This window comes from Salvelinus sp. IW2-2015, linkage group LG18, assembly GCF_002910315.2.
Source record: "Salvelinus sp. IW2-2015 linkage group LG18, ASM291031v2, whole genome shotgun sequence".
Lineage (NCBI taxonomy): Eukaryota > Metazoa > Chordata > Actinopteri > Salmoniformes > Salmonidae > Salvelinus > Salvelinus sp. IW2-2015.
Window position 1 is genome coordinate 17,990,784 of NC_036858.1, and position 17,016 is coordinate 18,007,799.

General features: G+C 42.0%; 1 protein-coding gene across 1 annotated transcript in view; it reads left to right on the forward strand.

The window, feature by feature from the left end:
- The window catches only part of plxdc1 (plexin domain containing 1), a 112,851-nt gene that overhangs the window by 24,202 nt on the left and 71,633 nt on the right, over positions 1-17,016 (forward strand). Inside the window, exons 2-4 of the mRNA XM_024006917.2 lie at positions 4,264-4,424; positions 14,495-14,638; positions 14,852-14,921. Coding sequence (XP_023862685.1) covers positions 4,264-4,424; positions 14,495-14,638; positions 14,852-14,921 — 375 coding nt within the window. The remainder of the gene's footprint in view (positions 1-4,263; positions 4,425-14,494; positions 14,639-14,851; positions 14,922-17,016) is intronic.

Sequence of the window (17,016 nt, forward strand, 5' to 3'; positions counted from 1 at the left end):
TTATCTTCCCTATAGGCATACATTCAAATGCAATAAAAAATGCAAACAATACACTTCTAAAAATGCAATACGTTTTTGTTTTGTCGCTGATACCTACGTATCAGTGCGATACATTTGTCATATTTCCCCCTTCCAAGGCTATAACATTACAATTGTATAGCTAATAGGCTGTGTTTGTAGATCGACCTGAGGTGAATGAACCTACAGCAGCCCGGGGTATTTTTTGCTTGTTTTTGTAGTTCTTCAAATAGCATTTTTAAAGTTTTGTAATTGTATAGAAATGCAGTWYAWSKMSWTRWACTTTCAAAAACATCCCTWTRCCCCCCTTCCGGACCTCACACAGKCTCAAATCCTGTTTACGGCTTCTCTACAGTTATAATATAATTTGGCTTAACAGCCAATGTTGGACTGAAGATGTTAACCTTGGTAACTTCCTGGGAACGGTTTCCCGGTAGTGATGGAACTTAAGCTTACCAGGGTTTTAATAATYCATCTGCAAGATTTCACATTGCGTTTCCCAAAACACCATGCATTGAGAACYTTCAAGTGCYTCGTTGGAGCATGTGTCAATAGGATCGAAAGAAAAGCAGTGCTGCTCTCATATCAGCATTCTCCATTCAAATCTTACCCTAACATTAGAATTATTCCACAATACTGARGACGGATCAGCTCCTAGASCAGTTGTATTCAAAGTCATGYTTGAAATATATAGGCCTGTGTAGCCTATACTGTTATCTTTTAATGCAGTCATCGCAGTTTTCATCTGAAGGATTTTTTTTAGCCTTTTTTTAGCCTTTGCTTGTTTGAAACAATTACAGACATTGGCAACTTTGTCTATGTAGTCAACTTTGTTCTGAAGTTATTGGCGGTCACAGAGAGGCAGAATCAAGATGTTTATGTTTGGTGGAGATCTTRTGTGTATAAACTGATGCGGAAGAGCAAAGAAGCATCTGAGCACTTAGCAGTCGGTAAATAATGAGCGTTTTCAAGTGCAACTTTAGTAACAATGGCTTTAGGAAACTCGGCTCAGAGATAGATGCCAATGCATTAGCAGTCTGGTCTGCTTKGTTCATTGACTGTAATGTAACTAGAAGAGATGAGAGGGATGTCTCGCTTCCTCTTCCGTCTCTGYTTGGAGTGTGAATTAGCCATCGAGGAGGTAGAGTGCGGCGATTGTGTCTGCTTCGGGTCTAAACTGCAGCGACATTCTATTACATGTAGTAGAGATAGCAAAGCCATTTTCAGTTTGACTATTGTCGCTAAATCCATACAAAATCCATACAGTAATCCATACAAAAATGTGCTATTTGCGGCTTCACCATAACATTTTGGAATGTAAATTCAAATCGTTCAACTGAAATTGATACCAGGTGGTAGGTTTGTTGAACGAACTCACCTTTGGTAGAGATGACACACTCAACATAACGCTCCCTTTTTTCCAAGCATTTTTCAAATGAAAAAGGGGCAGAGAGGGCGGAAAGAGGCACTGCAGTTACCCTTTAAGTGATTTGAATGTCTGTACTATGGATTAAATGTCTTGGCATTGTCAAAACACTATTTGTTTCTACAGACTAATTGTTTTTCCTTAATTATACTTTGGCTCAATTACAGCATGTGTTTACGAAACTATTGACCACTTGCACYGCTCTTACAAAAGTACTTTTTATTCAACCTGAAAGTTTCATTCAGCCTGAAACTTTTGCTCATAATGTGGCAGGGGATAACTTTTTCCACATGTGGCGTGATGCTAAAGCCAGAGAGTGCTAACCCAGTTGATTATTTGGGTCTACAACCTAGAAAATCCCAAGATATTAAGTCACACTAWCTTGCTGTAATATGTATGTTAATGGTCACTGTCTTCTTCCCGCCAATTGTATATGATTCATATGCTGATTTGCTGRTGAATCAAATTCTGTTACAAGGCTCATCATAAAGCAAACACACACGGAAGTGTTACTGTCTGTCCAGATGTGTCGTGTTGATCTGTCTCTGCAAAGGTGTCCTGGTGGTCTCCCAGAGATAGTTTTGAGTTATAGATTTTCCTGCTGTGAATCTTAATTGTGAATGTTAAACTTCCATCCYTGTTTCTGTTCATTGCCTGTATTCCTTATGAGACGCACATAGTTGTGACTTATGGTTTGATGAGTATCTTTCCCACCTAATGCACCACAACTCCATCAATCTTTTRCACACGTCTGTGTTAAGCAGTCAGCCTCAAAGGTAAATACCTCCACAACCCACAGACCAATCCAAGTCACTGGTGAAACACTAGGTGCCAAATAAGGCAGTAAGATTTAAGGTTCTCCTATGGGTCATAGGACCTCGGGTGATGTTCAGAAYGTATTGTTTTACAAGTATAACCAGATGTGTCATGCTCACATGGGGCACGGGCACATGCCCCCTCAGATTTTGTTCTGTTTAAAAATTCTAAATAAAATACTAGCCACCTAGCAGTTTTATGAAGTTGGCTTTAGCTAGCCCAGATAGGTTCCCAATGTCCCAACCTCATAACTAGCTACCAAGAAGCCATTTCAGGCTATCAATGAAGTTAAGAGGTATGCTTACAGTGCCTTCAGAAAGAATTCAGACCCCTTTACTTTTTTCCACATTTTGTTATGTTACAGCCTTATTCTAAAATGAATTCAATAAAACAATTTCCTCAGCAATCTACACACAATACCCCATAATGACAAAGCAAAAACAGGTTTTTATACATTTTTGAAAATGTATTAAAAAACAAACATATCTTATTTACATAAGTATTCAGAACCTTTGCTATGAGACTCGAAATTGAGCTCCGGTGCATCCTGTTTCCTTTGATCATCKTTGATGTTTCTACAACACACCTGTCTACGGTATATAAGGTTCCACAGTTGACAGTGCATGCCAGAGCAAAAACCAAAAACCAGGTCGAAGGGTCTGGGGAAGGGTACCAAAACATTTCTGCAGCATTAAAGGTCCCCAAGAACACTGTGGTCGCCATCATTCTTAAATGGAAGAAGTTTGGGACCACCAAGACTCTTTCTAGAGCTGGCCACCCGGCCAAACTGAGCAGTCGGGGGAGAAGGGCCTTGCTCAGGGAGGTGACCAAGAACCGCATGGTCATTCTGACAGAGTTCCTCTGTGGAAATGGTTGTCCTTTAGGAAGGTTCTCCCATCTCTGCAGCACTCCACCAATTAGGTAGAGTGGCCAGACGGAAGCAACTCCTCAGTAAAAGGCACATGACAACCCGCTTGGAGTTTGCCAAAAGGAYCCTAAAGTACTCTGACCATGAGAAACAAGATTCTCTGGTCTGATGAACCAAGATTGAACTATTTGGCCTGAATGCCAAGTGTCACGTCTGGAGAAAACCTGGCACCATCATTATGGTGGTGGCAGCATCATGCTGTGGGAATGTTTTTCAGCAGCAGGGACTGGGAGACAAGTCAGGATCAAGACAAAGATGAACGGAGCAAAATACAGAGAGATCCTTGATGAAAACCTGTACCAGAGTGCTCAGCACCTCAGACTGGGGCGAAGGTTCACCTTCCAACAGGACAACGACCCTAAGCACACAGCAAAGACAACACAGAGGTGACTTCGGGACAAGTCTCTGAATGTCCTTGACTTGAACACGATCGACCATCTCTGGAGAGACCAGAAAATAGCTGTGCAGCGCAGCTCCCCACCCAACCTGATCTGCAGAGAAGAATGGGAGAAACTCCCCAAATACAGGTGTGCCAAGCTTGTAGCGTCATAACCAAGAAGACTCGAGGCTGTAATCGCTGCCAAAGGTGCTTAAACAAAGTACTGAGTAGAGGGTCTGAATACTTATTGAAAAACCTATTACTGCTTTGTCATTATGGTGTATGGTGTGTAGATTGATGAAGGGGGAACAATTGAATACATTTTAGAATAAGGCTATAACCTAACAATGTGGAAAAAGTCAAGGTGTCTGAATACTTCCCAAATGCACTGTAGGTAGATCACTGCTTTTTCCTTTGGTCATAAATATTATCAAATTTCTTTTTACAATATAGATTACGGGTTAGGGTACTAGTGGCATAAGAATATACATTTTTGGCTGGGGGGGTACATTCTCACGTATTTTGTTCCCCCTCAGATTTTGGGGGTGCATGACGCCCCTGAGTATAGCTTTTCTGTTTGTTTTTAATCAGTTATGTATTTCTTGTTGTGGTGTTCTCATAGTTTGCATGAGATGTGATATTGCCGTTTCTATCGAATGGCCATGTTATCTTGACTGTCATCMTTCATGTTTTTAGATGATACGTCACTGCGGATAGATGGGGGCTCGTCTGAGATGGGCAGGATCTACAGAGACCAGCAGCCCTCCATCAAACATGGTCAGAACCGAGCGGTACGCAACGCACTGGAGGGAGGACTGGACATCGATACCCTGCCCGACAACATAACCCATGTGGTGGTGAGAAATTTAATGAGTCATGTTTAGTATAACTCTTGTAGTGGCAAGGTCTAACTAACAGGCAGCCATCTGTGATGATATCGATAGCAATATTGTTATTTTCCCCTCTGCTCAGCATCTTGTTAGTTGCCATCCTAACTCCCACATCAGTTTGCTCAGGATCAGGCTCATGTGACTGACTGCGTCTCCTGCACACCACATAACACTCTTAGCCCTGTGAGCTAAAGCCTAGGCCCTCTCTGTGACACAGCTGGTAGTAGGTCATTAGCAACATCTTCATTAGTCACCGCTAATAACCACATCTCAATGCATGGCTAAGCACTTTGATAATGGCCAGCAGTGTGTGACCCCAGCAGATGAGGCCAATCGATGGGAACACGTTGGCTGAAGCTATGACCCTTTATCAGGGGTGACTTCTATTGGGATATTAATGACAGGTGTATGGTAGTTTGCGAGCGAGTTTTCCATAGATGGGTTTTTCCACCGTGTGTTTGTGGTTTGGTTTTACTATCTTTGTGGGTACCAGAAGTCTTCACAAGGATATTAAAACAAGGACAATTCGGAAAAGTGGGGACATTTTGTCAGTCCCCACAAAGAAAAAGGCTATTTTAGGCTTTGGGGTTAGGTTTAGGAGTTAAGGTTAAATTTAGTTTTAGGGTTAGGGGTTTGAGGTTAGGGAAATAGGATTTTGAATGGGAATACATTTTTGGGTTAATAAAATGTGTGTTTAAATGTGTTTGTTGGATTAGTTGGTGTGGTGGGGACCACACCAGTGTATCATCTTGCTCTTACTACCACATATAAGTATAATTTCTGCCAAATAAATTGTGATTAGCTTTTCTACTACCCTCGGCACTACAAATTGACAACAGATCCTGGCCTTGTCCTGTCAACTTAGTGTGTGTGTCGTCTGGTTTCACGCAAGACCCTCTAACCTCTCACCACGGCAGCTCTCGTTGACCAATCTTAACGCAGCTCAGGTGTTTCAGCCCTGGGCAAAGTCTGGGGATCTGCTCTCCTCTCATTCCCCCCAGAAACAGGGCCTTGTGTTGGGTCTTGGGGAAGGAGAGAAAGTGGGTCACTCGCTGTATGTGGAGCAGCCAGATCGTCATTGAGAACACTGCATTTAACTGCTCCACTTTCCCAGCCCACACCTAAACCCCAGCACCATTGCTCTCTGTCACCTTGAAGCAAAGCACACATTAATAATGTGATCGAGTTCTGAGATCCGTTAAATAGATACAGAGGCTTACAATGCCAAAGCACTGAGATCATTAGAGTATGTATACAGCTCCCCCACCTGGTGTAAATGAAAATACAGTACATGGAAAGGACCCCTGGTGTCACTATGCACAATAGTTAACTCCAACCTCAATTACTAATTAGCATCATGGCTATCATCTTCCCATCATAAGGACTACCATCTTCCACAACCATACATATTAAGAATACAATAGAATAGCCRCCTACTCTAGATTGAATCAAGGGTAAAGATTTAATTTGACTACATAGCCATAACACCTTCATTACACATCTATAAGTATTTCATGAACGTGTTATAACAGGTCCTAACCACATTAAAAGGTTAATGAAATATGTCCATAGWATATCTATAGCGCATTCATGTCATGCTATGCAAACGCTGACATTTAGGCATCTTAATAGATGCATCATTACAATGACAGCGTAGTGTCATCATTATGGCTGTTCTCTAAAATGTGCTTCGGCCATAACAGTGTTAGTGAATATGCCTAAAGGCCAAACCACATTTTGAAAATGATGCTGCTATATAGCCTGTACTAGCCCCATTTCCCGCACCGGTCGGTATAGGCCCGTGACTTAAAGTATGGTCTTCTTCTTCTCAATGAGGTCAATGGTGCATGAAGATCCCCACAGTGTTGAATCCTCGGGGTAGATTTTACAGATCAAAATCGTGTAGTTGAGGGTCAAGGCTCTTTCYTAACTCATTAACAGCCCTTCTCCACATCCCTATTAGGTTGTGCATACTGGTCTATAACGCACACATGAAGGGTCTATTTATGAATTATATGCAGTCAAAGTAAAGCGTATCTATTTTGCCATTCAGTAAGCATTTATAGCTAAGCATTTCATGGTTAATTAACTGTGCAGTTTTCCACTGATCTATAARGCCAACATTAAAGGTCTATGTATGAATTCTATGCAGTCAATGTACTGTCAATTCTATTTTCCCATTAAAGTATTTATAAAGCATTTATAAACATGCCTCACTTATCACAAAGAATACGGGCACAACACAATGTTAAAGGCCCAGTACAGTCAAAATAAAACAATTTCCTGTGTTTTTCTATCATATTGTACTATAGCTAAAAAAATTCTGATAGTTGCTGGTTAAAAATACAATCTACACAGGACCTTCTAATCCGCAGGTTTGCATGGGAGGGAGATTCAGCTTTCCATGGTGACATCACCGTACGGTAAATTGGTTAATAGACCAATAACACAGTTCCAAACCACTCTGCCAATAAGAGACCGTTTTTAGTTTTCCCCTCCCCACTTAGATCATTCTCAGACAGTCCTAGCTAAATTCTTGCTTGACAAAGTTTTTTTGCTAAAAAGCTATTTGTGCCAAGTTAATGGAAATCTATTACAGTAAGGTACTTAATTGTTACCCAGTAATGACTTGATATTGGTCTAAAAATAGCTGCATTGTGACTTAAAAGGAAATATGAACATCCCATTTAAATTTTCCAGATGTAGCTAGCACAGAAAACAATTGCTTAGGACATCGCCGAAGAATCCTACTGTTGACATTTTTCAGTTAGAATTTTCTTGAGTAGATTTGACGAAGATTCATATTCAAAGCCTATGTGGTCCTTTGTAGCTKAGTTGGTAGAGCATGGCACTTGTAATGCCAGGGTAATGGACTTGATACCCAGGGACACCCATACATAATATGTATGCACGAATGACTAAGTCGCTTTGGATAAAAGCGTCTGCTAAATGGCATATACACTGAGTACTCAACACCTGCTCTTTGCATGACAGACTGTGCAGGTGAAAGCTATGGTCCCTTATTGATGTCACTTGCAACTAAATATTAGGAWGGTGTTCCTAATGTTTGGTATGCTCAGTGTATACGAGTCAAACATTTATTATACTGTCAAAATGGACAAATTGTGAATAGTTTAATTTTGGTCATAGTCAYGCTCGTCCAAAACTGAATTTTGTGAGACTTGTGGTAATCAAATTTATTGGTCACATACACGTGTTTAGCAGATGTTATTGCGGGTGTTGCGAAATGCTTGACTGCATCKCAACGTAAATGGAGGTTGGGTTTGTTTCAATCCTGCCCACATGCCCATGGTTGGCAGCACACAAGGAATCATCAATGCAGAGTGCAGCTGCACATGACCCGATTATAATGCCTGTGATAAATTTGGGTTGACTTTGGATATCCGTATGGGGCTAGCTAGGGACCATCTGTAAATTACACAATGTACATGGAACAATACGTGACCGACCGCCTCGATTCAGTCTTATGTAGCAAAATAATTTGAAATTGTGTGTTTTTTTTTTTTTTTACATTGGATAAAAGTAGAGACTCAGAGCTACAAAATGGTATATTATACACTGTAGTTGAAGAACAATAGGAAAGTAATTTTGCGTTGAAAGTTGAACTTGTAACCCCACTTTTGAGCAAATGGKCCTTGAATYTTTTGGTACACCTACTGGAGAGTTCTTCTTTGTTTACAACTATTGAGCATCGTGCACACCCTCTTAAGCCTTAGCCCCACCCATCTCTTTAAGGATTCACATGTGCTAAACAGAGTGAGTAAGGTAGTGTAGTAAAGAACCAAAGATTTCAAGACTAAAAGTGGTGAAAGTAGTAGCCTACAATAAGGAAAAACTCCAGGTAAAAATACACATCTAGTCCTTGGCCTATATTCTAATCTGACTTTGGTGCAGGTTATGTTGTTCTTCACATTAACGTCTCTAGTAAACACACTATATCAAATAAAATCTGTMTATTTGTCACATGCACAGGATGCAGAAGGTGTAAACGGTACAGTGAAATAGTTASTTGTATATTTGCATAGCAGCACTATCAAAAATAGAAAGTGTCCAGATAAAAATATAGTATAAATATTTTATCATTATTAGGTGATGCTTACCCAGACACTAGGGGTGTGCCGAGTAGTCYGACAAACGAGTATCGTAACGGATATGGGCAATTTTCTGGACACGACTATGATCAGAGTATTTTTTTGTAATTATCTATGATCAGAAAAAATGTTTTTTGGGGTGCCAGCAAGCATGTTTCTTACGTGTCAGAGTTTTTAAACCATACTGTACTGTCTTTGAGTCACTCATATGCGTGGTCTAAATAACTKAACTGGCTAGTTTCACTGTCTAAAGAGAAGGGCGGGCTGTACGTTGAACCTGCTGCTCTGATTGGATAGAGTGAAGCTGTATTTCTCCGTCCATTCGCTTCATAAATTCATCCAAACACTTTTCCTCGCATGTTTTCGATCTGATCATTTAGATTGCTGCTGCCTGTTACTATGATAAATCAACATGGCGAGGACATTTMCTATCAATGTGCATAATATCTAACAAGTGGGGCAAGGGTTTGGGAAAGATMAAACGCTAATGCGCATTCTGACTGAYTGACAGCAAACTTGGCTGCCTGCTGTAAATTGAGGACAGACACACATACAAACCCARCCCTCCGCGCACTGCTCTTAATCTGCAGCTTTTTTTGCAGTGAGAACATGCAGGGAGGTGCTTTGCCAACATCTATTTAGGCATATTAAAGCACTTGTTTTTTTCCAATCACGAGTATAATCCGATCCAACTGTCAATTGACGGATACGAATATGGATATGTCGGCGCACCCCTACCAGACACACTTGTCTAAATTGATGGGTCATGTGAAAGAAATTCTATAACCACCCCCCAGCCACTTCTAGCTAAGTGGGTGGGTCACTATTGTCTAGACATYTACACATGTTTATGAAATTCAATAGATGGCCGTAATCATCCCCAGACACACCTGGCTAACTTGATGAGTAATCATCTAGCGAAGTGTGGTCTTTTGTTTAGACACGTTTAGTAACGTTATCTAGCTAGCTAAACAATGAACCATAATCCCAACCCATACTAATAGCAATACAAACTGATTTTCATAGCTAGCCACCATACATGAAATGCTGTAGTATGAATCTACAGGTAGCTAAAGCTAACCATCTAGGTAAAATTTTAGCTAGCTAGCTAACATTAGGCTATAGCAAGCAATGCAAATGGCTTTCTGAGATACAAATAATATTACTGCATAGATCACACATGTAACGTTAGCGAGCCAGCAAGCTAACGTTCGCTAGCTAGCGAACAGTACGCTTTAATTTGCAATGAAAATGACTCTTTAATTTGCAATGAAAATGAAACGTGTAAAATTTGAAAATGTAGCTAGACTCTTACCCATATACATAGATGAACGTTTCACAGCAGACTAGAACCCCTTTAACTCTGTTTTATTTGTACAGCTTGTTTGGCCTGCGTTGTGTCAAGTCTCTCCGGTTCACACTGACCGTGTGCAGAAAGTAGTCCATCACAACTTTTTCCCACTAATCTTTGTCTATAGTGCCTGCAAAATTCAGGACAGGAATGTTAAGAGCAGTAGCAACACTTTTGCAGTAATCCATGGCAAGCGCTATATCTTCTAATTTTGTCAGGTAGCAAGGATTATCTACACATGCTGAGCAGCTTATGTTATAGACAGAATCATGCTACGTGGCAGACTAATCTGAACTCATCGCTTGGCATGTCCAGTCCATCCATTATCTCAGACAATCATGGCTAGCGGGAAGGTTCCTGTCTTTTTCTGTGTCTAAACCAACAATTGTAAGTGACGTGCAACATAAGCATAGCTTCCTGTAACCGGTCATATGTTAAAATTCCAATAGCTCTGTAGAAATTCAAATACAAATATTGAAAGCATTTAATAAGAACTAAAAGGATGAAAACATAAATATTGTCATCTACATTGTGTAATTTACTGACGGTCCCTAACTAGCCACGGAGATAGGCTATCCAAAGTCAAACCAACTTTGCAATGGTCGCACACCAGCCGGCTGAAGCTAATTAGTTAAATAATTTGGCTAACTCTTCCCACCAGAGAACACGCACATCAAACCACACATCGAAACCAACTCAGGTTGAATTCAGTCATGGCCGCAAGCATTTCTTAGAGATTCTCAGGTACTTTTTGTGTGTGTGTGTGTATATAGCCTGTACTAGCCCTTCTCCTCACTGAGGTCAATAGTGCATTAAGATCCCCACAGGGTTGAATCATAAGGGTAAACATTTTTTTGTTCTGAAAGTCACAAGCACTGGCCAAAAGTGTTCCCACAGAAAATTGGGTACTACATCACGTGTGGTTATMTGRACCACATTATTGCTCTCTGTCTGCTGTGTCCACTGAGCTGTTGGGCCCACCCTGTAACCTRATTGGATAACGCTGGGCAGGCATCTTGATTGCTGTCAGTCAAATGCGAGGGGCTGAAGCTCATTGGCTAGAACTCGAATTGCCAGAGGGCTGGCCCACGTGGGGGGAAATGTAGGGAAAATGGTGCGGCACAGCTTCAAGAAAAGTCACTTTCAAACTAGGGATTTCGTAGCTAATTGAGATGAGACAGTAATTCTGCARATAGATTATGCATGTATGAACTACACATTCACACATCCAGCCGAAAGTTGCCAAAGTATTGGAGAATGTCTTTAAAACCTCTTTGGGCTAGGTGGGGCGCTAGTGACCCACCTCGCCAATTTTCGGTGAAATTGCAGAGCGTGAAATTCAAAATACAAAAATCGTAATATTAAACATTCATGAAAATACAAGTGTCATACATCATTTAAAAGCTTAACTTGTTAATCCAGCCGCTTTGTCAGATTTCAAAAAGGCTTTACGGCGAAAGCATACCATGCGATTATCTGAGGACTGCGCCCCGCGTTTATTACCAATAAACTTCGTTCAAACAAGTCAAACAACGTTTCTAATCAATACTCAGGTAAATAAATGTAAATAAATGTAAATAAACAATAAAATGTAAGACGGAGAATGGTGTATTCAATACCAATAAAGACTGTTGACATCTAGTGGAAGCCATAGGAACTGCAATCTGGGAGGATTTCCTTTGATTTTCCCATAGACAGGCATTTCAATGGGTGATCACCTCCCCCCAAAAAATTCTGGATGGATTCTCCTTGGGGTTTTGCCTGCCATATCAGTTATGTTATACTCACAGACATTATTTTAGCAGTTTTAGAAACTTCAGAGTGTTTTCTATCCAATACTACCAATTATATGCATATTCTAGCTTCTGGGCCTGAGTAACAGGCAGTTTACTTTGCGCATGTCAGTCATCCGAACTTCCAAATACTGCCCCCTATCCTTAATGAATCAAATCAAATACAAGGCCAAATCTGGAAGTGCAGTCGTCCTTTAAATAACAAAATAGCTCAGAAGAATGCTGGTTCTGTCACGCGGACGTGATGTCACATTGTCCTTTCACCGCTCCTCTGCTGTCAAAACGAAAGCAACTGGTTTCTGTGTCTTAATTTTGTGGTGTTTATTACAGTGCCTTCGGAATGTATTCCAACCCCTTGACTTTTTCCACATTTTGTTACGTTACACCTTAGTGTCACAGTTCGGTGATGGAATGATCGGACCAAGGTGCAGCGTGGTAGGCGTACATTTATCATCATCGATCATCATCGACATGTAAAGTTTGTAGCGCAACACAGCACCTAACCAAAAACAAGGTGGGAAAAAGGGCTGCCTAAGTATGATCCCAATCAGAGACAACGATAAACAGCTGGTCTCTGATTGGGAAACCATACTGGCCAACAAAGAAATGAAACATAGATACTAAGTGGGAGAACAAGTATTTGATACACTGCCGATTTTTGCAGGTTTTCTCTACCTTACAAAGCTAATGTAAGGTCTGTAGTTTTTATCATAGGTACACTTCAACTGTGAGAGGACGGAATCTAAAACAAAAATCCCAGAAAATCGACGTTGTACTGATTTTTAAGTAAATCATTTTGCATTTTATTGCATGACATAAGTATTGTGATCACCTACCAACCAGTAACGAATTCGGCTCTACAGACTGTTAGTTTTTTTAAGAAGCCCTCCTGTTTCTCCACTCATTACCTGTATTAACTGACCTGTTTGAACTCGTTACCTGTATAAAAGACACCTGTCCCACACTCCAATCAACACAGATTCCAACCTCTCCACAATGGCCAAGACAGAGAGCTGTGTAAGGACATTAGGGATAATTGTAGACACTGACAAAGGCTGGGATGGGCTACAGGACAATAGGCAAGCAGCTTGGGAGAAGAGCAAGCAACTGTTGGCTGCAATTATTAGAAAATGGAAGAAGTTCAAAGATGACGGTCAATCACCCTCGTCTGGGTCTCCAATGCAAGATCTCACCTCGTGGGGCATCAATGATCATGAGGAAGGTGAAGGGATCAGCCCAGGACTACACGGCAGGACCTGGTCCAATGACCTGAAGAGAGCTGGGACCACAGTCTCAAAGAAAACCATTATAGTAACACACTACGCCGTCATGGATTAAAATCCTGCAGCGGCACGCAAGGTCCCCCTGCTCAAGCCAGCGCATGTCCAGCCCGTCTGAAGTTTGCCAATGACCATCTGGATGATCCAGAGGAGGAATGGGAGAAGGTCAGTGGTCTGATGAGAACAAAATAGAGCTTTTTGGTCTAAACTCACTCGCCGTGTTTGGAAGAAGAAGAAGGTTTAGTACACCCAAGAACACCATCCCAAACGTGAAGCATGGAGAGTGAAACATCATTCTTTGGGGATGCTTTTCTGCAAAGGGGACAGGACGACTGCACCGATTGGGGTGGATGGATGGGGCCATGTATCGCGAGATCTTGGCCAACAACCTCCTTCCCTCAGTAAGAGCATTGAAGATGGGTCGTAGCTGGGTCTTCCAGCATGACAACAACCCGAAACACACAGCCAGGCAACTAAGGAGTGGCTCCGTAAGAAGCATCTCAAAGGTCCTGGAGTGCGCTAGCCAGTCTCCAGATCTGAACCCAATAGAAAATCTTAGGAGGGAGCTGAAAGTCCGTATTGCCCAGCGACCGCCCCGAAACCTGAAGGATCTGGAGAAGGTCTGTATGGAGGAGTGGGCCAAAATCCCTGCTGCAGTGTGTGCAAACCTGGTCAGAACTACAGGAAACATATGATCTCTCGTAATTGCAAACAAAGGTTCTGTACCAAATATTAAGTTCTGCTTTTCTGATGTATCAAATACTTGTCATGCAATAAAATGCAAATTAATTACTTAAAAATCAACAATGTGATTTTCTGGATTTTTGTTTAGATTCTGTCTCTCACAGTTGAAGTGTACCTATGATCAAAATTACAGACCTCTACAATGCTTTGTAAGTAGGAAAACCTGCAAAATCGGCAGTGTATCCAAATACTTGTTTCTCCCCACTGTATGCCCACCCAAGTTACACCCTGACCTAACCAAATAGAGAATAAAAAAGGCTCTCTAAGGTCAGGGCGTGACACTTAGTCTAAAAAATGTCCTCATCAATCTACATAATGACAGAGAAAATACAGGTTTTTAGAAATTTTAGAAATATTTTTTTTAAATCCAGAAATATTCAAATTTTCTTTAGTATTCAGACCCTTTACTCAGACTTTGAAGCACCTTTGCAGCGATAACAGCAATTTGACGCTACAAACTGGCACACCTGTATTTGGGGATTTCTCCAATTCGTCTCTGCAGATCCTCTCAAGCTCTGTCAGGTTGGATGGGAGCGCACTGCAAAGCTTTTTCAGGGCTCTCCAGAGGTGTTCCAGAACCTTTAATAATGCAGTTGGGACCTGTTATCACGTTCATGAAATCTTATAGATGTGTAATAAATGCATTATCGTGTAGTCAAAGTCAATTTCTACACAAATCAAGGCATTGGGCACTGACCAGTGAATTCATTGAAACTCTGGAAAAGCTTTCTGTGCTAATCAGCGCCCTCTTTCTCAGGAGGACTCTCAGAGGTACTACAGGTGGAGGAGTTACGGGCCAGGGGACAGACGGATGGAGGAACTCTGGGTAGACCTAAGCTCTGTGCAACAGAGCGAAGTCAGAGTGCACGGCATCCTGTCCAACACACACCGGCAGGCAGCGGTGAGACATGCACGCATGCGTACACACACACACACACACACACACACACACTATACGCATACAGATGCAAAGTGGTTAGAGATGGTGGGAGAATGAGACGTAGACAAGAGCACAGAAACAATACTGTACATAGGCCTGCATACAGTCTTTTGACACCATGACATTGCCATCATGACTGACATGCTGTCTGATATGATATTATGCTCCTCCTAGCGTGTGGCTCTCTCCTTTGACTTCCCCTTCTATGGACACTACCTGAGACAAATCACCATAGCAACAGGAGGTAAACTGAATTTATATTACTAAAACTGTCCAAACTAGCCGTCTCTTCACTATGCGGTAAATGCTTCTATGCGAACACATCCAACAGGATCACATTATTGTGTATTGAAAAACTAGACTGTTTCCACACAGATATATTCTTAAGCCCTTAAAATTGGGCAACAACTTTTTTGTTTCCTTCGAGGTACACTTTAAGCAAGAGAAGCTATTAGCGCTCTGCCTATCCCATTTCCGGAGTAGGTTCCAGATAAATGGAATTCTAAATCGCTTTTCATAATTAAATATTAAGATTGAAAATGGTAACCGTTGAGTTAGCCGCMACAGACCCAAAGCCTCCGAATTACAGGGATGTGTGATTTATAGCACCATTACTAATTCATTCACATTCTSCAGTTCCTCCTCTGAAACTATGAGAGGGTTTTGGATATATTTTACAATTTCAATAATTTCTATATTCTTGGAWTGAAAGGCTTTTGAGGTAAAACTGTCTTATTGTTTTATTTGTCACATTGCAAGCCACTGTACAGAACAGCATGCTACTTTTGACATCGTACTGTACATAGGAGTGTATATGAGATGTTGCACCTACCGTGGCAATTAAAACCTACCCGAAACTGTGGATAGATGGCYGCATTCGAGCAAAACTGAAAGCGCGAACCACRGCATTTAACCATGGAAAGGTGACTGGGAATATGGCCGAATACAGTGTAGTTATTCCCTCCGCAAGGCAATCAAACAAGCGAAATGTCAGTATAGAGACAAAGTGGAGTCGCAATTCAACGAGACGAGACGACACGAGACGTATGTGGCAGGGTCTACAGACAATTACGGACTACAAAAGGAAAACCAGCCACAACACGGACACGGATGTCTTGCTTCCTGACAAACAATAACACCTTCTTTGCCCGTTTTGAGGATAATACAGTGCCACCAACATGGCCCGCTACCAAGGACTGTGGACTCTCCTTCTCCGTGGCCGACATGAGTAAGACATTTAAACGTGTTAACCCTCGCATGGCTGCCGGCCCAGACGGCATCCCTAGGCACGTCCTCAGAGCATGCGCAGACCAGCTGGCTGGTGTGTTTACGGACATATTCAATCTCTCACTATCCCAGTCTGCTGTCCCCACATGCTTCAAGATGTTCCTGTACCTAAGGAGGCAAAGATAACTGAACTAAATGACTATTGCCTCATACCACTCACTTCTGTCATCATGAAGTGCTTTGAGAGACTAGTCAAGTATCATATCACCTCCACCTTACCAGTAACCGTAGACCKACTTCAATTTGCTTACCGCCCGTAGGTCCACAGACGATGCAATCGCCATCACACTGCACACTCCCCTATCCCATCTGGACAAGAGGAATACCTATGTAAGAACGCTGTTCATTGACTATAGCTCAGCATTCAACACCATAGTACCCTCCAAGCTCATCATTAAACTTGAGGCCCTGGGTCTCAACCCCYCCCTGTGCAATTGGGTCCTGGACTTCCCGACGGGCTGCCCCCAGGTGGTGAAGGTAAGAAACAACATCTCCACTTCGTTGATCCTCAACACTGGGGCCCCACAAGGGTGTGTGCTCAGCCCCCTCCTGTACTCCCTGTTCACCCATGACTGCGTGGCCATGCACGCCTCCAACTCAATCATCAAGTTTGCAGACGACACAACAGTAGTAGGCTTGATTACCAACAACGACGAGACAACCTATAGGGAGGAGGTGAGGGCACTCGGAGTGGGGTGTCAGGAAAACAACCTCTCACTCAATGTCAACAACACAAAGGAGATGATTGTGGACTTCAGGAAACAGCAGAGGGAGCACCCCAATATCCACATCGACGGGAAAGCAGTGGAAAAGGTGGAAAGTTTTAASTTCCTCGGCGTACACATCACAGACAAACTGAAATGGTCCACCCACAAAGACAGTGCGGTGAAGAAGGCTCAACAGCGCCTCTTCAACCTCAGGAGGCTGAAGAAATMTTSCTTGTCACCTAAAACCCTCACAAACTTTGACAGATGTACAATTGAGAGCATCCTGTTGGGCTGTATCACCTCCTGGTACAGCAACTGCACCCCCCACAACCACAAGGCTCTCCA